Source organism: Bubalus kerabau, chromosome 23 (genome assembly GCF_029407905.1).
Source record: "Bubalus kerabau isolate K-KA32 ecotype Philippines breed swamp buffalo chromosome 23, PCC_UOA_SB_1v2, whole genome shotgun sequence".
Lineage (NCBI taxonomy): Eukaryota > Metazoa > Chordata > Mammalia > Artiodactyla > Bovidae > Bubalus > Bubalus kerabau.
The window spans coordinates 11029321-11049859 of record NC_073646.1 but is presented as its reverse complement, the minus strand read 5'-3'; the positions used below and the strand labels follow the sequence as shown (position 1 = coordinate 11049859).

Here is a 20539-nt window from a genome sequence, read left to right as displayed (position 1 = left end):
TTCATCAGAGACAAGGACGTCTCTGGAATCACAGAGTCCTGAAGCTTGGAACCCCAGGGGGGCCTTGATGCATTCATTCCTTCACTGGGACTGTATTAAGCACCTAATGTGTTCCAGGTCATGTTGAGATGCAGGCATAGACCCTGCATTGATAAAGCTCATTTTAGTGGGAGGAGCAGTTCGCGAGCATGTCTGGTTCATCATGGACGCGCTGGTTTAGTTGGTCACTGCAGGGGTTCACATAGGGCAGCTTGGACTCTGCATCTGACTGGGAGGCTCTGGGCAGTCTTCAGCACCTCTCTAAGCCTCAGGTGTTTTTTTTTTTTTCTATGAAATGGGAGAGAGTAGGCCAGTGTGTGCCAGGCAAAAAGACCAAAACTCAAGAGAATGAATGAATAAAAAATTAAGAGTTGTGATAAGCCCTATAAAGAAAGTAAGGAGGGTACTAAGAGAATCATTGGAGTCTGGTGGGGAGGGGACTTTAGATGGGGTGGTCAGAGAGGGCTTCATGGAGAAGGCGGCTTGTCAGCTGAGGACCCGCGGATGAAGAGGAGCCCAGACGAGCTGGAGGAGCAGCAAGTGCAAAGGCCCTGGGGTGGGAACAGGCTGGGAGCTTCAGGAGGAGCCAGAGGCAGTTAAGACCAGCACGGAGGAAATGATGGGGTGGGAGCCGGTGAGCAGGGAGACCAACTGTCTTAGCTCGGGGCTGCCATAGCAAAACATCACAGGTTGGGTGGCTTAAACCACAGACTAGAGGCTAGAAGTCCAAGATCAAGGGGCCAACACGGTCAGGTTCTGGTAAGAGCCCTCTTCTTGGTCTGAAGCCTTCTCTCTGTGTCCTCACAGTTGGGGAGAGAGCTCTGTGGGGTCCTTCTTACAGAGCATGGATGCCATCATGACCTCCCCATCCCACCCCATCTAACCCTAATCGCCTTCCAACACCTCCTGATGTTGTCACGTTGGGGATTAGGGCTTCAAGCCACAGGCCCCAGTGAGGGGCTCAGATTTTACTGCCCTGGGAAATGATGAGTCTAGGTGTTGAGAATGGGGATTTTTCCACCCAGTAAACACTTCTGGTCTGCAGTCTGGACGTGGCTCTATGCTCTTACAGGCATGAGCCAGAAGAGAAGTCACTGTCTCAACTCCTGCTTGCCGCCTCCATCCCCTAGAGGGTGGGCAGGGAGACCACTAGCTTCTCCACCTTCCCCCTCCTGCTGATTCAAGACACACAGATGGGGGGACCTCAGCCTCTCCTCCATCCCACCTCTCCCGTCCACCTGCCACTGGCCATGTCTCCACGCAGGTGCAGCTTGCCTGGAACGGAGGGCAGCCGCTGGCCTTGCAGCTCACCTGGGCCAACAGGTCCTCGACGCAGAGCACCTCCTGGGATGGTTGCGTGGCTGCCTCCCTGGGGCAGGTACGCATTGCCTGCCCTCCCGACCTGGCACCGGGCTCCCCCAAACCCCGGGCCCTGTGCTGCCCCCCTGTGCCCCAGTCACATCCACATCCTCTTCCCTGTCAGCTCCAGGACACCTGGGGCCTGGGTGCCCTCAGGGCCTGTGGGGCCTTAACACAGACCCCAGCTGTGCTCAGCGAGTGGCTGGATCTGTTTTGGGACGGACGCCAGGTGCGGCAGAACCTGACTTACGAGGTGAGGCCTGGGGAGCTGGGTGGCCCCACCGGCTGCAGAAAGTGCCTGACTCTGGGGCCTTAGGGTCCTGGGTGTAAGTGCTCATTGTGCTGGGGGGCCCTGGGCAATTCATTTCTCCACTGCGAACCTTGGTTTTCTCATCTGTGAAATGGGTACAAAGTATCCTTCCCTGACTGTAATGTCATGAAAGCACTGGGAGGTCAGGAAAGCAAGGGGCCCAGCATGAGGCGGGCGCTCGGGGAGCAGAGGAGTGGGTGAACCCAGTGGGCTGCCAGAGAGGGGTGGGGGGAGGTGGGGAGCTCAGGTTCCCAGAGGTGTCAGGGTCAAGGTCTCACCAGCGTCACCATCTGCCTGGGGCTCCTAATGGACTGAGTGCTGCTCTGCAGAGCCTGGGGCAGGGGCTGGGCCGTGGAGAGATGAGGGCAGCTGGCCTGGAAGTGCCCTTGTCCCTTCTGGGTTTCCTTAGGCCCACAGCCCCTCAGTCTCCCAACAGAGGTCCTGCCCGGAGTGTAAACGCCCACTGTGGGGCTGCCTGGGGCTCTGATGGGGTTCCTGGCACCTCTTCTCCTCTCATGAGGGTCTCCTTCTCTCTTCCGAGATGAGGCCCCACACCAAGATGCCTTCTTCCTTCCAGAGGCGCCAGCCATCCCTCCCGGACAAGATCCATGCAGAGGCCATGCTGGAGCACGTCCTCGGGGCCGCCTGCTCCACACAGAGCTTCTGGGGAGACGTGGAGACAGACCATGCCCGCTGGGTGCGCCACTCCCTGCGGCTGGGGCTCTGCCACCTGCCCACGGTGAGTCTGTCCCCAGGGAAGGGCCCAGGGATCCAGCGGTAAAGAGAGAGGAGGGTGCCCACCCAGGGCAGGGGTGTGAGTGAGGGAGCCGGGTCCCGTCATTACGGGTCCTCACAGGCCTGCAGGCAGCCCCGGGCAGGGCGCTGTCCTCTCTGAGTATCTGGTGTTTCATCTGAGGGATGGGAGACTTAGTTGGTTCCAGCACGTGGGGTGATGGGGAGATTTAAGATGTGGCACTGGGAAAGTGCTCGACATGTAAACCAAGCTGCTGTCTTCATTGTTGTTAGGGGGAGGGGTTGGGACCCCTATCCCCCAACATTCCCCTGGGTTCGTTAGCTAGTTGATTGTTCTTTCCTGCCTTCCTCCACCCACTTTTACCCATCTTTCCAGCCAGCCAGCCAGCCAGCCAGCCATCTACCCACCCTCCAATCCATCTTCCCATTCACCCATCCATTCCTTCATCCTCCCCATCTTCCAGCCTCCTCCCTTCCATCCATCCTTCCATCCATCCATCCTTCCCATTTCCCGTTCCCCACACCCTCTCATCTCTCTAACAGTCCCGGGGGTCACAAACTTTTCCTTCAAAGGGCTGGGTAGTAAATATTTTATTTATTTAAAAAATTTGCTCTTGTTTGTGCTGGGTCTTTGGTCTTTGTCTGTGTTGCCGCGTGAGGGCTTCCTCTAGTTGCGGCGAGCAGGGGCCACTCTCTCGGTGCGGTGCACGGGCGTCTCGCTGTGGTGGCTTCTCCTGTTGCAGAGCATGGGCTCTAGGCACCAGGGCTTCAGTAGTTTTGGCGCCCAGGTTTAGTTTCTCCGTGGCAACTGAGATCTTCCCGGACCAGGGACTGAACCCATGTCCTCTGCATTGGCAGGCAGATTCTTAACCACTGGGCCACCAGGGAAGTCACAGTAAATATGTCAGGTCTTGCAGACCATATGGGCTCTGTTGCAGCCACTCAAGTCTGCCATTCTGCCGTGAAGGCCACCGTGGAGGACGTGTAAATGAAGGGGTATGGCCAGTCCCAATAAAAACGTATTTACAAGAACAGGCAGTGAGCCAGATTTGGCCCATGAGCCGAAGTTGCCAGCCCCCAACCTGCCCATCCATTCAGAGAGCATTTGTGGGTCTTTCTTATGCCAGGCTCTGTTCTAGGTGCAGGGACGAGGATGGTGAAAGGGACAGACCAGGTGCCCGCCCTCCCGAAGCTCAGAGTCCCATGGGTAGAAGAAGACAAACAAGACAGGTGTAGTGAATGCTATGAAAGAACGAAGCAGGGAGAGGGGACGAATGCAGAATGCGGTGAGAGCAGCCAGTACAAAGCCCTGTGGCCAGAGCATGCTTATAGATGTTTGAGGAACACAGGGTGGCTTTTACAGAGAGGGCAAGGAGGTGAGGTTAGGAAGATAATGCACGTCCACAGGACCCGCCAAGGAGACCGGCTTCTCCTCCAAGTGCAATGGGAAGACAGAGGCTTTGAGCATGGGGACAGTGTCTGATTTGCATTTTTTTTTTTAAGGTAAAATGGAGGAGGGGCTATAGAGTGGGACAGGAGTGGAGGCTGGGATAGGCTATTGTGACTGTCCTGGCGTGAGGGGCTGTCGCCTGGACCAGGGCCTAGTGAGAGGAAGCTGTGCTCCTGTGCCTCCCTGACCACCAACATCCCTGCCTTCTTGTTCCAGGCACTCTCAGTCTCTGGGGAGCACACCCTGGGCAGCGGTGAGCTCCTGCTACACTCCAGATGCCAGCTGGGCCTCGCCCCAGACCCAGATCACGGCCTGCACCTCAGCCTGATGCTCCGCAACCACAGCAGGCCCCGGACGCGTGACTACTTTGGGGAGCTGGAGGTAAGGTGCCTGCCCGCCCCAGAGGAAGAGACCCTGATGGCCATCTGTCCCTGTCTGGCCAGTGGACGACCACTGGCTGGGCAGCCCTGCCATCTAGTGGCCAGTATTGGAACTGCAGACAGGCACACGGAGGGGGCCTGAGCTTACTTGTAGTGGGAACCCCTGAGCCTGCCCACCCCCGACCCCCAGCCCTCTGCCACCAAGACAAAACAGCTCCTCTGCTGCCCCAACACCAGCCCTTCCCATAACCAAGAGGCAATGGCTGGACTTCCTGGGCTTGAACCCCAGCCCCTCCTCTTCCTAGCTAGCAATTTACCTCCCCTCTCTGTGCCTCAGTTTCCTCACCTGTAAAGTGGGGGATAATCATTGCACCTGTCCTACCTCCCATGGGATTAATATCATAGGGATTAAATATCTTGACGTGTACGTTGCTTAGAACAGTGCCGGGTACAAAGCCAGCACTAAGGATTAGCTTCTTATATTGTGTCTGTTCACTCACTCAGTCATGTCTGACTCTGTGACTTCATGGACTGTAGCTCACCAGGCTCCTCTGTCCATGGAATTTTCCAGACAAGAATACTGGAGTGGTAGCCATTTCCTACTCCAGGGAATCTTCCTGACCCAGGGATTGAACCTGCGTCCCTTGCATTGGCAGGTGGATTCTTCACCACTGCACCACCTGGGAAACTCCAGCTGCTATTATTATTGGCTGTTATTGGCTCAGTCTTCTCTTATCTCTCCCTTTCCTGGCAGCCCAGGGAGGTAGAAAGGGTTCAATACCTGCCCTGCCCTCATCTGGCCAAACAGTATTGGAAAGGGACCTCTCCGAGCCCCATTTCCTTACCTGAAAGTGGGGGCCAGATATATTTCATAAGGCGGTCAGTGGGGTTCTGGGCACCCCTCCTCTCCACCCACACAGCATGGGTATAGAGTAGGTGCCCCATCAGTTCTGCCATATGCCTATCTCTGTGTCTCCCTGACCTTGACCTTGTGACTTGCCCTTTACAAGCCTCAGTATTCCTCTCTGTCAAATGGGAACAATCCCACCTCCTCTGCAGAAGTGTTGGGAAAAAAAGAAACAGAGCTCTCAACGGCACATGCACACAGGAAGTGCTCATGTGATGGGCGTTTCCTGCCAGTGTCCAGAGCTAGACGAGGCGTTTCTGTGTCTGGAGCTCACCCAGCCCCTGTTTCCGAGCCCAGGAGTTGTGATGGTTTCAGAAGCGTTTTCCTGTCTGAGGCTTGCCAAGGCTGGCTCTCATTTCTCTGTTGGCCAGCCAGGCTGCTAGCCACCCCCGCATGTGTAATCCCAGTGCCCCAAGGTTCACGTCTCCCCGCAGTGGGTGGTCAGGGAGCGGCTGCTCCCTCTGCTTCCATCCCGAGCCCGTGGGTGGCTGGTTTTGACCGCTTCTCCCTTGCCCATGCCCTCTCTGCTCTATTTCGGGGTCTGTGGCATGGGGAGGGCTTTCCCAGCCTGGTTTGGTGTTCACACCAAATGGAGAAGAGGGACAAAATTCGGGGGGGCAGGCACTTACCCCAGCTGCTGGGGCCCCAGCCACTCAGTGCCTAGGACGGAGCTCAGACGCAGGAGGCCATCTACGAGGAACACCCCAGGTGTGGTCTGCCGACGCCTGACACCCCCGCCCCGGCACCGCACCAGGCTCACTGCCCGAGCTGTGAAATCTCCCAGGAATTCCTGGGCGCCACCCCTCCCACCCACTCAGAAATCTGCTGGAAGGAGACTCAGGAAACGGCATGTTTTGTGAGCACCCTGAATTGGATTCCTAGGGCTAACAAATTAGCCACCAACTGAGTGCCTTAACACGACAGAGATTTCTTCTTTCACAGTTCTGGAGGTTAGAAGGCTAAAATCAAGGTGTCAGCGGGGCCGTGCTTCCTCTAGAAGCCCCAGGAAAGAATCCTTCCTTGTCTCTTCCAGCTGCTAGGGGCCGCCAGCAATCCAGGAGTTGCTTCATGATCCCAGTCTCTGCCTCTGTCTGCACATGGCCTTCTCTTCTTTTAATATTTATTTTTATTTATTTGGCTGTGCTGGGTCTTAGTTGCAGCATGTGGGATCTAGTTTCCTGACCAGCGATTGAACTCGGGACCCCTGGAGAAGGAAATGGCAATCCACTCCAGTATTTTTTTTTTTTAATATTTTATTTATTTGGCTGTACCGGGTCTTAGCTGTGGTATGTGAGATCTAGTTCCCTGACCAGGAATTGAACCTGGGCCCCCTGCACTGAGAGCATGGAGTCTTAGCCACTGGACCACCAGGGAAGTCCCTACCTGGCCTTCTTATAAGGACACCAGTCATTGGATTTAGGTGTCCTTATATGACTTCACTGCAAATTTATTTCATCTGCAAAGAACAGACCACGTTCACAGGTACCAGGGGTTAGAACCATCAGATCTTTTTGAGGAACACAATTCAACCTATAATGCACCTCCTGCACACATTCACACAAATACACACACACACACACACACACACACACACACACACACATGAATTCTGATTCCTGATAAATCTTGAGAACCACTGTTCTACATCTGATCTTACAGATTTTGAAACTGGGGTAACACACTTACTCTGGGCTGCACCGCTTGGGAGATGCAGTATTTGGACCAGAATACAGAGCAGCTGAGTTCAGGCCTGAGGGGGCTCCCCTCCCCCACAAATGCATCTCAGTCAGCCTGTTGCCTCCCCTCCCCGCTGGGTCTCCCTCAGGGTTCCTTCCCTTTAGGCCGCTGAGGGTTTTCCTGACTTTGCCCCACTCTGGGTCTGGAAGATCCCCTGGAGAAGGAAAAGGCAACCCACTCCAGTATTCTTGCCTGGGTAGTCCCATGGATGGAGGAGCCTGGAGGGCTGCATACAGTCCATGAGGTCGCGAGGGAGTCAGACGCGACTGAGCACACACATTCGGAACTATTTTATCGGTATGTCATGAGTTGTTCCAGTCAGTTGTTCCACTGGCGATCCATGGGGTTGCTAAGAGTGGGACGCAACTTGGTGATTGCACCAACCACCCGTCCAGGCTGGTGGCTACAGGGGCTGGGACTAACTGCTCAGTGGCCTGGCCTTTATGCCAGGCACCACCCACAATGTCTCCTTGACCTTGCAGAGACATTTGTAGTGGTTCTCCTGCAGATACGGAAAACCTCACCGGGCGGGAGAGACACCCAGGTGCTGGGGATGTTGAAATGCCAGGGCCCAGCCCCTCCCCCAGTCAGTTAGGTCAGAATCTCTGGGGTAAGGCCTGAGCATCAGGAATTCTTAAGCCATCCGGATGCCGTATCCGTGCGCAGTTAGGTCCCTGGATGTGGATTTTAATAAGCATTTATGCAGTCGGTAGGGATTCTGAGCCCTGTGCTTCCCTGGTGGCTCAGATGATAAAGAATCTGCCTGCAATGTGGGAGACCCAGGTTCGATCCCTGGGTTGGGAAAATCCTCTGGAGGAGGGCATGGCAACCCACTCCAGTATTCTTGGCTGGAGAATTCTTGGACAGAGGAGCCTGGCGGGGTACAGTCCATGGGGTTGCAAGAGTCGGACATGACTGAGCAAGTGTGCATGAGCATGAGCTGAGGCCTGTGGCCGGGTCGTTGGGTGAGGGGGACCCAGCGCTTGCTCCTGAAGGTATGGGGTGGGGTGGGCATTGCCTTTCCCCCAGAAGGTTCAACCTCAGTCTCCCCAGCCACCTCTCCCCAGGTCTGGGGCAGCAGAGGGCAGGGGCCAGGTCCCACTCAGGCCCCTGCCCCCTCCCCCAGCTCCATGGCCCCAAAGCTCAGTGGCTTGGCCTGCTGGGCCGCGTCTCCACCTCGGCTTCTCAAAGCCTGGTCCAGCTGGAGGGAAGCGTGGACAACGGGGATGAGAAAGTGAGGCTGTCAGTGTCTCGGGCCCCGAACTGCCTCCAAGCCTCGGTGGCCCACGAGGAAGGTGAGTAGAAGCGCTGGGTGTGGCTCGGTGGGGCTCAACTTGGCCCAGGAGAAGTCAGAAATTGGGGTGCTGCGAGCTCAAAAGTCAAAGGCAACCCTGGTAGGGCTTTGTGGCCTCCCCAGCCAGGAGGAGAGGAGCTCTTCATGGCCACCTGGATCTGGATCAGAGGTGGGTGTGGGGATGGGGAAGAAACCAGGCTTTGGGAGTGGGGGAGGTCTGAAGGTTGACGTAGGCAGCTCAGTTTGAGGCCCTCAAGTCCCAGGGCCATTGAGACTCTGCCTGTGGGAAGTAGGGAGCTATAGGAGGCTATGGAGTACCAGAGGAGTGGGCAGCTGGGAGGCGGATGGACTAGTCCTGGGCTCAACAGCAGGTCCCTTCCTGGCCCCAGGGAGCCAAGAGGAGAGCGTGCTGCTGCGGGCCTGCGCCCACAGGCAGGCGGCGGAGGTGGAGGCTCTGCTCCGGGACCGAGGGCAGCCCGTCCAGCCGCTGGTTCGCTTGACCCTGCAGGCTGCCAACCAGAGCCTCCGCTTGACCGCACGCGGCTGCCAGGGGACCCTGCTGGGCCACTTGGAGGTGAGATGGCTGGGGGCGGGGGAGGAGTGGCCATTCCTACCACCCCCACCTGAGCCCCACCCAAGGCCACAGGCCCAGGCTCCCAGAGTCCAGCGGAGCCAAGGAAAGTGGAGGCAGACAGCCCGTAGCGTGGCACGTGGGTCCGCAGCCCTGCTGCTGGCATCAAACGCTTTCTGCCCGCTGCATTCCCGGGGGGCCAGCCTGTCCCTCTGTGTCCGCAGTCCAGGGTGGCTGCTCTCGGGTCCCAGATGCAAGCAGGGCTGGAGGAGAGGATCCACAGCTTGGACGCCTACGTGAGACGGTTCCAGCGCCTGGTGGGTAGAGTGCACTTGGGGTGTCACTGGAGAAGGGAGGGAGTGTGGGGCTGGGTGGGGTCGCTGCTCTGTCTGGGGCCCCTTCTGAGGACACGAGGGGTACAGGTGGCCCCAGACCCTCACGCTGATCTGGCCTCCATTTCCCCCGCCCAGGTGCAGCCAGCGGGCGCCCTGGATGGCATGGCCAGCCTGCTTCTGCGGCTGTGCCAGGCGGGGCTGGGGGCCGTGCAGGACGGCGGCCGGGCGGTGGCCGTGCTGTGGGGCCTGAGCCCTTCTGGGCGGGCGCTCACCCTCCACATGCCGCTCTCCCTGGAGAGGCTGCGGGTGGGTCTGGAGCAGCTGCGGAAGGAGCTAGAACGTGAGTGCAGGGGCAGGGGGTGTGACCATGCCCCTGATCGACCCACGCCTGACCCCAGGGCCCCCGACCCATGCCTGACCCCAGGACCCCTGACCTGGGCCCCTCACACTTGGCTTGGGGCCCTGGTTCAAGCAGGAAGGCCACCAGATTTCCAGCGGGCCTGCACCCCAACTTACTTTAGAGTCCTCTGCCTTATTTCTCATGGACCTACACCCTTCAGACTTGGGGAGCAGTGTCCATTTTTTAAAGAATAATTCTGTTGATTTATTTCTGTTTTTGGCTGTGCTAGGTCTTTGTTGCGGGGCAGACTTTTCTCTAGTTGCAGCGAGCGGGGCGGGGGGCTGCTCTCTAGCTGTGGTGCACAGGCTTCTCGTGGCGGAGCACAGGCTCTAGCTGAGGGGTCTTCAGTAGTTACGGCTCCCAGGCTCAATAGTTGCGCTGCACAGGCTCCTCGGCATGTGGGATCTTCCCCGACTGAGGACCGAACCCGCGTCTCCTGCATTGCAGGCAGATTCTTAACCACTGAGCCACCTGGGAAGCCAGCCGCGTCCGTTCTTGTAGGTCTCTGAGCTCATATCCCTCATGTTCACCACCTTATTTCTTCTGGGACCTCTGCCCGAGTTTCCTCAGTCTCTGCCTGAATTCTTTAGGGCGTACAGCTTTTATTTCTGTGAAGCCCGCTGCTGTAGATTCCAGGGCCTGTTTCTGGCTCTGTGATAAGCACCAGGGAGGCCACACCGGTTGTGACGGCTGCTGTCCCTAGCGCCCTCCTGGCGACACCGGGACCCTCCAGCCTCTCCCAGGGTCCAGGAGCACCAGGGCTGACAGCTGGCCCAGTGGGGGACCCCAGGACCCTGCCCAGCACCAGGGCGGCCACCCTGAGATTGGCCGGTGCTTGGGCCAGACTGGCCGTTCCGCATCCTCTCACCCCTGCTTGTGTGTCTAGTCAGAATCCCAGGCCCACCCTGGCCTCGATGACTCACTAGGACTCGGCTCTCAGCTTGGAGTTGCACTCGCAGCCGTAGGGCCAAGATACAGAGCCAGGCCGCGGAGGGACAGGTGTCAAGGAGGCTCCAGGGAGACTCCCCACACACAACGAGCTCCCAGACTCATTCCCCAGTGGGGGCACACAGGACGCCCTCACCGCCCCCAGCTTCAGATTGTGACAACACGTGTCAGGCATCAACTGCCCAAGGGAGCTCGCTAGAGGCTCTGCACCCAGGCTTCTCATCGCGGGGTGGTCAGGTGGGAGCCCCTGCCTGGCACAGACCGACGTCCCAGACTCACAGAAGGACAGGGGGTGTTCAGCGTGTTGTCTGTTGCACCCCAGGCCCAGGGGGGCCCTCTCACTAGGTCTGGGAATGGTAGGACTCCCCCAGAATCCAGCCAGGGGCCACCCTGGAGAACGGGCCTTGCAGACGGGCAGTCTTGGGCCTGCCGGGTTGACGTCCACAGTGTCTAGTGCCACCACCTCATTCCAGGTTGCAGGCTCTGTTTCCTTCCTGGGGGCCCAGGTCATCTGGGAGAGGCGGGCTGGTTTCCCTGCATGGGCCTGGGAGGCGGCCAGCCGTGTTGCGCTTGCCACCAGGCCCAGGAGGCCTCACGGGGGGCCGTGGCTGCCTTTGCAGGGCCCCTGGCCACGCTGAAGGACGCCTACCTGGAGGTGACGGTGCAGCCCCTGGACAACGTGTGGCGGGAGCGGGCGGAGGAGGCCCTGCGGCAGCTGCAGGCCTGGGTGTCCAGGACACCGGGCACCTGGGGGTCCGGGCCCCTCGGGGCAGCGCTGGAGGCCACAGGGGGCGCCCTGGAGCTGGTGAGGTGGGGCGCAGGGGCGGGAGGCGGCCTCTCAGGCAGGGATGGTCCTGACGGCTCTCGCGGCCCCCACCCTGTCCAGGCCGCCCACCAGATGCTGTCTTGGGCCGACGCTGTGCTCTCACGGGCACTGAGGCGGCTCTGCAGACTCCTGTTGGACCTGTACAGCTTCTCGGCCAGGTGACTGTTCCGCTCCGAGGCCCTGCCCCACGCCAGGCACACCTTCCACCTCATACACTTCCCTGCCAGAGGCATTTTCATCCCCATTTTACAGATCAGAGAACTGAGGTCTGTTCTTCATTCTGCAGATATGTTACAAGCGCTCTCTCTGAGCAGGTGGGGTTTTAGATGCTGCAGACGCAGTGGTGAGTGGGACAGGTTCTGGCCCTCCCCTGGCTGCCTGGGGAGACAGTGACCAGGTTATCTGCCCCTCGGGGGTGGCAAGCCTTCCTGTAAACGGCCTGAGAGTGATGTGTACAGGTTTTGTAGCTAGCTGGCCCCTCATGTAGCCTTGGTCTTTTGTTTCTGTTAAGAATTCTTTGAACATGTCAAAGCCATTCTTAGCTTGTAGGCTGTCCAAAAACAGGACACAGGCTGGATTTGGCTACAGACCACAGTCTACCCACCTTTGAGGTAGTACGTGTGCCAAGTCGCCTTAGTCGGGTACGACTCTTTGTGACCCCATGGACTGTGACCCGCCAGGCTCCTCAGTCCATGGAATTTTCCAGACAAGAATACTGGAGTGGGTTGCCATTCCCTTCTCCAGGGGATCTTCCCAACCCAGGGATCAAACCCATGTCTCTTACGTCTCCTGCACTGGCAGGCAGGTGCTTTACCATTAGTACCACCTGGGAAGCCCCTGAGCTAGTATGTTATCTAAATGCCACAGGAAAAAAAAAGGACATGGGGGCATTCTTTTAACGTTAATCTTTTAATGAATTATTATTTTGGCCAAGTGGTGCAGCATGCAGGATCTGAGTTCCCGAACCAGTGATTGAACCCACGGCCCCTGCAGTGGAAGTGCAGAGTCTTAACCACTGGACTGCAAGGGAAGACACTGATGGGGGCATTTTTAAAGAGAGAGGCTTCAGTGAGAAAGCAGCATTTGAGCCTTGAAGGGCGAGGAAGTGAGCTGGGTGTAGTCCATGGGAAGAGAGTTCCAGGAGGAGGGCAAAGCCGGTGCAAAGGCCTGGGGGAGCAAATGCATCTGCTGCCGGAGGAATATGAAGGAAGCCGGGGGAGCTGGAGCGGAGGGTGGAGGAGTTAGGGAGATAACGGGCTTCTGGAATACACAAGAGGTTTTGAGCTGAGGAAGGACATGCTCTGCCTTTCATTTAGTAAGATCCCTCTGGCGCCCATATAGAGAATAAAGACTGGGGGCAGGAAGCGGGGGACAGAAGTGGGGGGCCCAGTTTAGAATGGGCCAGGCAAGATGGGAGGGTGGCTGCACCGGGCAGTGGCAGCCGTGGAGGAGTGTGAGGCAGTCAGATGCTGAACAAGCCTGGAGGACTGGCCGACAGGTTGGATGCAGGTGGTGAAAGAGAAGAGCTGGGGATGACTCCAAGGGTTTTGGCTTTGATGACTGAAAGGGTGGAGGGTTCATCTGTGGCGTAAGGGGGGTGCCTGGGGTACAGGGATCAGCTTAGAGTTTTTCCAGTTGCCTATGGCTGCTGTAGCAAATTACCACAAGTTCAGTGGCTTAATGCAACACAGATGTATTATCGTGTGGTTCCAGGGGTCAGAATTTCAAAATGCATTTCAGGTTCTTCCCTTTTCCAGCTTCCACTGGCCACCTTTCCTTGGCTCGTGGCCCGTCCTCCGTCTCTAAAGCCTGCAGTGTAGCAGCTTCTCCCCTCTGACCTTTATCCTTGTATCTTTCCTCTGATCCTCCTGCCTCTTACAAGGTCCACTGTGATTCCACTGGCCACATGGTTAACCCATCTCAGAATCTTTTGTGTGGTCACACCTACAAAGTCCCTTTGGCCACCTAAGATGATGTAGCCTTTCAGCAGCTTGGGCGTTTCTGGGGCTGTTGTTCAGCCTGCTGTGCTGGAAGTGGGTGGTGTGGGGCTCCTTTCTGGCCTGTTGAGTTTGAGTTGCCTTCCAGACACCCCACTGAGGCAAGCTGACTTTCAGAGGCCTGGGCCATCAGGCACTTTGGGAAGGGTCAGGAGGCCTTTGTGCTGGGGTCTCCCAGCTCCTCTGTGCTCCCTCCAGGGACCGCGAGGTGGTGGTAATGCTGCCGATGCTGCCGGCAGGGGATGAGCCCCTGGATGTGGCCCGCGTGACCAGCCACCTGGTGGAAGAGCTGATGCTGCGGCCACTCCGAGCGCTGTATGGGACTAACGTGCTGGCCGAGTACCACCGGCTCAAACGCGGCCTGCTGGGGGCCCCCTCTGGATGTAAGTCCTGCAGTCCTCTCTGGGAGCCCCTCTGCCCTTTGGGATGCAGTGGCGTGACCTGGCAGGGACAGATGGACAGTGGGACCATCCCCTGCTGGTACAGGGACACCCTAGCATCACGGCGCTGGGCCCTTCTGCTCCCAGGCTGAATGCCGAGGTTACTGGGCTTCCCAGGGTCACACAGGACTAGGGCTGGGCTGCGGATCCAAGGCATTTGTCCAGAAAGTCACAGCCTGAGCCTGAAGCCCAGCACGGAGGCATGGCGAGTGACTGAAGACCAGGCCAGCTCCCTCCGGGGGGAACTCTGCAGGAAAAGCATAAAACAGACCTCCAGTTGCAGCCAGAAGGCCACTAATCGAGTCCAGACTGTCAGGCAAGACTTCGGGCCAGAGGCAGGGCCAGGAGCAGACACAGCTCCAGGGGCTGGGACCGCCTGGGAGTCTGCGTTCTCTCCTCCGAGTGTGTGCTGGTGAGCCGTCCCACCTCTCTGCCACCCGGAGAGGCAACGTGGCTCACTTGGGAGGTAACAGGTGTATGGGTTTGGCACCTGGGAGGGTCTCAAGTCGGTGGGCAGGGCTTGGCAAGGAGTGGTGTGTAGCCTGGGGCGTCTTGTGATCGCACAGGTGAGGACAGGTGGGAATGCAGACAGGTGGGAGCCGCTGGAGTCAGGGTCACTTGTCTGGCAGGCAGCGGGGCAACCAGAAATAGCCTGGTCCCTGGGTTCCACGTGTGTGACCTGGGGTTGGCCTGTGACCTTCGGCTCTGACACCTGACGGAGGGACCCTCCTCGTGAGGCCATCATGGGCTGGCCCGGGTGTGTGTTCGACAGACGGGGCTTCTCTTATCTGCTCCCTACCCAAGCCTCTGCTCCTCTGCTGGCCCGGTAGGTCAGAACTGCCCTGTCTCAGGACACCTTCTGCTCACTGTGAAGAGGGCAGGGCCTGGCCCAAGCGGCACCTCCCTCCTGTGGGACGGAGCCTTTGTACTTTTTTTTAAAATAGTGAACGTGTCTCTTTTCCGTAGCTTCAGTGAGGTTACAATCCACCTGCTACCCAGGTCTTTTTTGAACCATGGGTACAATTCAACAAATTCTGACCTTCCGTCAAGGGTGACAAGAAATGAGAGACAAATGGAAAAATGCCATTTGTATTCATCTTTATAAATAAAATGATGTGGTTAGTTCAGTTTGGAGGCAAAGGTGTGGAACCTGGTGTAAATCCTTTTGTTTTCTGAAGTATGGATGTCACTGATTGACAATATTGTGTTAATTTCTGCTGTACAGCAAAGTGACTCAGTTATACATATGCTTTTTTAAAATATTCCTTTTCATTTATGGTTATTGATATTGAATGTAGTTCCCTATGCTGTACATACATACATATTGAATATAGCTCCCTATGCTATACATACAGACATTGTTGATCTATTCTCCGTGTAATCGTTTGCATCTACTAATCCCAACCCCTTCCCCTCCCCCTGGGCAACAGTGAATCTGTGCTGTGTGTCCATGCGTCTGTTTTGTAGACAGGTTCATTTGCGTCATATTTTGGATTCCACATGCTCATGATGTATGGCATTTGTCTTTAACTGTTTATATTGGAGTATATTGATTAACAATGTTGTGTTTGTTTCAGGCGGACAGCAAGGTGATTCAGTTATATGTGTACATGTATCTTGTTGTTTAGTCTCAAAGTCATGTCCGACTCTTTTGCGACCCCATGGACCGCAGCCCACCAGGCTGATCTGTCCATGGGGTTTCCCAAGCAAGAGTACTGGAGTGGGTTGCCATTTCCTTTTCCAGGAGCTCCTCCTGACCCAGCGATCAACCCTGCATCTCCTGCACTGGCAGGTGGATTCTTTATCGTGGAGCCACCCGGGAAGCCCATACGTGTATCTTACTCGTTTTCAAATTCTTTTCCCATTTAGGTTGTTACATAATATTGAGCAGAGCTCCCCGTGCTATATAGCAGGTCCTTGTTGTAGGTCATCCATTTTAAATATAGTGGTGTGTATTGGGTTGGCCAGAAAGTTCACTCTGTAACATCTTACAGAAAAACCCAAACGATCCTTTTGGCCAACCCAATACATGTCCATCCCAAACTCGCTTAACTGTCCCTCCCCTTACTCGTCCCCTCTGGTATCCGTGAATTCATTCTCTAAGTCTGTGAATCTGTTTCTCTTTTGTAAATAAGTTCATTTGCATCACTTTTTAAAAAAATTCTCCATATAGGATATATCTGTCTTTCTGTCTGACTTCGCTCAGGATGACCCTCTCTAGGTCCGTCCGTGTTGCTGCAAGTGACATCATTTCATTCGTCTTAATGGCTCGTAGTCCACTGTATGCACACGCCCCATCTTCCTGATTCGTTTATCTGTTGATGGGCGTTTAGGTTGCTTTCATGTCTCGGCTCTTGTGAACAGTGCTGCTATGAACACAGGGCTGCATGTATCTTTTTGGATTAGAGTTCTGTCTGGATATATGCCCAGGAGTGGGATTGCTGGATCGTATGGTAATTCTATTTTCACTTTTCTGAGGAACCTCCATACTGTTTTCCATCTGTGGCTGCATCAGCTCACATCCCCACCAACAGTGTAGGATAGGAGGGTTCCCTTTTCTCCATATCCTCTCCAGCAATTATTGGTAGTTTTTCATGGTAGCCATTCTGGCCAGTGTGAGATGGTGTTTCATTGTAGTTTTGATTTGTGTTTCCTGAATTATTAATGATGTTTGGCATCTTTTCATGTGCCTGTTGGCTATTTCTTCTTTAGAGACATGTTTATTTAGGACTTCTGCACATTTTTCTATTGGGTTTGGGTTTTGTTTTTTTTTTATATTGAGCTGTATGAACTGTTTTATATTTTGGAAATTAAGCCCTGGTCGGTTACATCGGTTTGCAAACATTTTCTCCCATTCTGTAGGTTGTCTTTTCATTTCATTTATGATTTCCTTGACTGTGTAAAAGCTTGTAAGTTTGATCAGGTCCCATTTGTTTCTGTGTATTTCTATCACCTTGGGAGGCTGCAGGTCATCCATTTAAAGTGTCCGATTCAGTGGTTGGTGTGCATCCATCAACATGGTCAACTATAGAACCTTCCTCACCCCCAAAAGACACCCTGCATCCCTTAGCTGTCTGTCCCCATCCCTCAACTACATCCCAGTCCACTTTCCATCTGTGGATCTGCCTGTTACAAACTTTGTATGAACGGAATCATGTAACATGTGCCCAGGCTTCTCACCCGGAGTTTCCAAGGGTCCCCAGTGCTAAAACGTGCATCCCCGCCTCGGTTCCTTGTTGTTGCCGACTTGGCTGTAGACTATTCACCTCGGGGCATCCCTAGAGCTCAAGTTGTCTAGAAGCTGGGGTTCCTGGAGACAGACCCCACTCCCCAGGTGGGCTGCCCCTGAGGACACCAGCCAAGGAGCAGGCCCTGGACACCCTGGGCTGCCCTGTGGGCTCTGGGCCCCCACCCCCACCCCGCAGCCGGCGCAGCGGGCCCCCTCACCCTGCCTCTGGTTGCTTCTCTCCAGACCACGCCGTGGTGGCCGGGGCCAGGTATATGGTGACATTTGACGGCCAGGTGTGGGGCATTGGTGACCACTGTGGCAGCCTGCTGCTGGCCCAGGACTTTGCTCACGACACATTCTCGCTGATGCTAACCCGGACGGGCTCGGGGCTCACATCGCTGACCGTGGGGCTGAACCACACCATCCTCGCCCTCTACCCCAGCCTGAAGGTGAGCCTGGCGAGCAGGGTGGGAAGGTCGCCGGCCACTTTTCCTGCCTCCTGCCACGTCCACATGTGTGTGCCCTGTGGAGCCTGTCCTAGCCCCTGTCTGGCCCACAGACCTACAGGCTGTACAGCAACTCCCTGCCCAGGGAGAGCTGTCTGGACAGGGACCTGCCTCCTGCCAAGACCAGGAGGGACGACCCCAGGATTGAACTGACCAGTGAGGATGGCGTCTCCATCACCTGTGATGTCCCCGCCGGCCTCTGCAGCCTGACTCTGAGCGTCTGGCAGCACGGTGGGTCTGGGCCCCCGCTGGCAGCCTCTGAGTTGGTGCAGTCAGCTTCCGGGGCTGAGGCTGACCGATCCCAGCAGGCAGTTACTTCGTGTCCTTGGGAGGGTGAGGGTGGGAGGCCCAGGGATGCTCTTGGGCCTCTGCTGGTCCTTGGGGTTCACAACCTGAGCAGATACCAGAACAGCCCAGAATTGGAAGAAGTGCAAAGCCCATCTCTTCCAGCTCTGATCACGGTCAGTGCTAGGAGAGGCCCTACCTCAGGGAGTGCGTGCATGCTAGGTCGCTTCAGTCATGTCTGACTCTGTGACCCTATGGACTATAGCCCGCCAGGCTCCTCTGTCCATTCAATTCTCCAGGCAAGAATACTGCAGTGGGTTGCCATGCCTTCCTCCAGGGGGTATCTTCCTGACCCAGTGATCAAACTGAGGGGTGTACAACTCTGGATGCAGCCGGCTGGTTGACCACTGCACTGTTTTAGGAGCTACACTGCATGGTCAGCTCCTTCTCCTTTGATCCCCCTACTGTTGTCCCCTGGGACAGGTGACCCACGTTAATTTACTCACCCCCATGTCCCCAGCCTCGAGCAGCGGCACCAGGGTTTGAGCCCGGGGCTCTGACCCCATGTTCTGCCCTCTCCCCTTGACCTGGTTGGGGCGTCCCAGGAACACCGAAGAGCTTGCATCCCGGCCACTCGGAAGAGGGCTAGTGGACAGGGAAGGGCCTGGGAGGGGAACAGACGCTTCCCTCACCATTCTTATTCTCCTCTCCCTCTGGAGGGAAGGTTCACAGCTAGGGCTGGTGTTTAGGGAGGTCAGCCTTGGAGGACACAGGGTCTGGCCATGCCCCCAACCCTGGCCAGCAGGCTCTCATGGCCCGTCCTGCCTTCCCTGTCCCACAGGCCTGTCCGCCGGCCTCCTGGGCACCAATGACAATGAGGCCAGCAATGAGCTGATGCTGCCGGACGGCACGGTGGCCAAGAGCCTGGAGGAGTTCGCCCTGGCCTGGCAGGTGAGCCACTGGCCAGCCCGCCCTTCCGCGGGCCTGGGTGTCATCACTAGGATGATGGGGGTGGAGAGGGAACCGTCCGTGTGGATTGGCTGTGCACGCGAGCAGCGCAGGAACCTCATCTCCAGGGCTCCAGAGGTTCTCCATCTTAGGCCAAGGGGGTGGTGGTCCCCTCCTGCGGCTGGGGCACTCAGTGGAGCCGCCCATGAGACAGAGGTCCAGGCAGGAGGCCTGAGTCTTGTGTTCACACCCCCAGGTGGCTGGTGACTGCAGAGCCGTGGAGAAGACTCGGCCGGCATGCCCGGAACAGAGCCCCACCTGCCGAGCCTTCTTCCACGACCCCCACTCCAGCCTGGCGAGCTGTTTCGGAGTGGTGAGTGTGCGGCTGCAGAGGCCATGCAGCAGGTGGACCGTGGGACGGAGGAGGCCCTCACCCCGATCTAGCCTATGCCTCTCCTCTGTGCTACTCCCCGGGGTGCGGTGGGCAGGGACATTGACTCTAGGTGCCGGATTTCAGGTGGACCCAACACCCTTCCTCAGCCTGTGCGCCCGGGACACCTGTGGCACCCAGGAGCGCCAGCCTGCTTGCACCCTGGCCGCCGCCTACGTCCACGTGTGTGCCAGGGGCCTCGTGCCTGTGGACCCGCCTCCACAGTGTGGTGAGTGGCTGCGCCAGCAAGCGCTCTGACCCCCTGCTTCCATCCCGGAGGGAAAACCCATTCCTTTCTCTTCGCTTCTGCCCAGAGGACACACACTCAGTTGTACAGTAAGCTAAGAGGCAAAGCAAAGTTATGTGCAAAGGAGCACTTTTTTTAAAAAATTTAACTTTTATTTGGCTAAGCCAGGTCTTTGTTGTGGCACGTGGGATCCAGCTCCATGACCAGGGAAGTCCCAGGAGTTAAGAAAGTTACTGAGAAAAAGAGGCCCCAAACTCCCCGACACTTCACTCCAGGTCTAGTGAGCCTGGTGACCTCTGGTGCAGGAGATGAGAGCTTGGGGAGGTCAGGCAGCTGTAAGACAGTTGCTGAAAATTAGAGCCACAGGCCTGCCCTTAGAGGATGTGAATGTATACGCCCTACAAGGTCTGGAAACCCTCGGGCACACCAGCAACCAAAGTCGTGTGCGATTCCCATGGCTCGTGTCCCACTGCCCAGACACGGAAGTTGGCTACTGCAACCAACAATGGCAGTGGATCCCTGAGAATGGAGCAAGTGCTCATGACACGTGTAAAAGAACAGCTAGGCAGGCTTTACCGGGGGTCTGGAGATGGAGGGACTGCTGCAGTAGGGGCGGAAAGATTGGGCTCATCTCTTAACAAGGAGAAGTAGGCATTTAGAGTCCAGGAGCAGGGAGAGAGGGGGTCAGTGGATGGAAGATTACTAAAAGGAAAAATCAGGGGTCAGGGAGATTCTGGCTAAACTGACCTAACAGAATTGTTGCTGAAGGCAGGCTCAGGAGATCAGACATCACCCAGTTGCAGAGGTCAAGGTGGTCAGCTCTGGAGGATCCTGATGAAGGGACTGACCTGCTAAAACTGGACAATGAAGACATGCTCACGGAAGCCCAAAAGTCAGGACCTAGCTGAGAAGAGTTCTCAAGGAGCCTGAGTAGAGTCTGGTCAAGGAGAAAGTCTTTCTCCAAGACTTTGGGATGCTAGAATTAAAGATTATCAAAGATAAGCACAATTCCAGAACTGATTTCTAGAAATGAAAAATTATTCACAGAAATTTATGACAACACATTATTGAACCAGGAGATTTTTCCAGAAACCAATGCCTGGGGCCAGCAGTTTGTTATGTAAGTGAATATTGATAGGTGTCAATAT

The 20539-nt window shown here is 56.4% G+C and overlaps 1 protein-coding gene across 1 annotated transcript in view; it reads left to right on the top strand.

Moving 5' to 3' along the window:
- The window catches only part of LOC129638166 (uncharacterized), a 154118-nt gene extending 134716 nt beyond the window's left edge, over positions 1 to 19402 (top strand). The window contains exons 58-73 of the mRNA XM_055562730.1: positions 1304 to 1417; positions 1523 to 1651; positions 2286 to 2447; positions 4128 to 4292; positions 8062 to 8230; positions 8619 to 8803; positions 9025 to 9117; positions 9271 to 9475; positions 11104 to 11288; positions 11370 to 11467; positions 13505 to 13689; positions 17219 to 17424; positions 17535 to 17712; positions 18608 to 18717; positions 18971 to 19087; positions 19232 to 19402. Coding sequence (XP_055418705.1) covers positions 1304 to 1417; positions 1523 to 1651; positions 2286 to 2447; positions 4128 to 4292; positions 8062 to 8230; positions 8619 to 8803; positions 9025 to 9117; positions 9271 to 9475; positions 11104 to 11288; positions 11370 to 11467; positions 13505 to 13689; positions 17219 to 17424; positions 17535 to 17712; positions 18608 to 18717; positions 18971 to 19087; positions 19232 to 19402 — 2472 coding nt within the window. The remainder of the gene's footprint in view (positions 1 to 1303; positions 1418 to 1522; positions 1652 to 2285; positions 2448 to 4127; positions 4293 to 8061; positions 8231 to 8618; positions 8804 to 9024; positions 9118 to 9270; positions 9476 to 11103; positions 11289 to 11369; positions 11468 to 13504; positions 13690 to 17218; positions 17425 to 17534; positions 17713 to 18607; positions 18718 to 18970; positions 19088 to 19231) is intronic.
- Positions 19403 to 20539: the final 1137 nt, after the last annotated feature.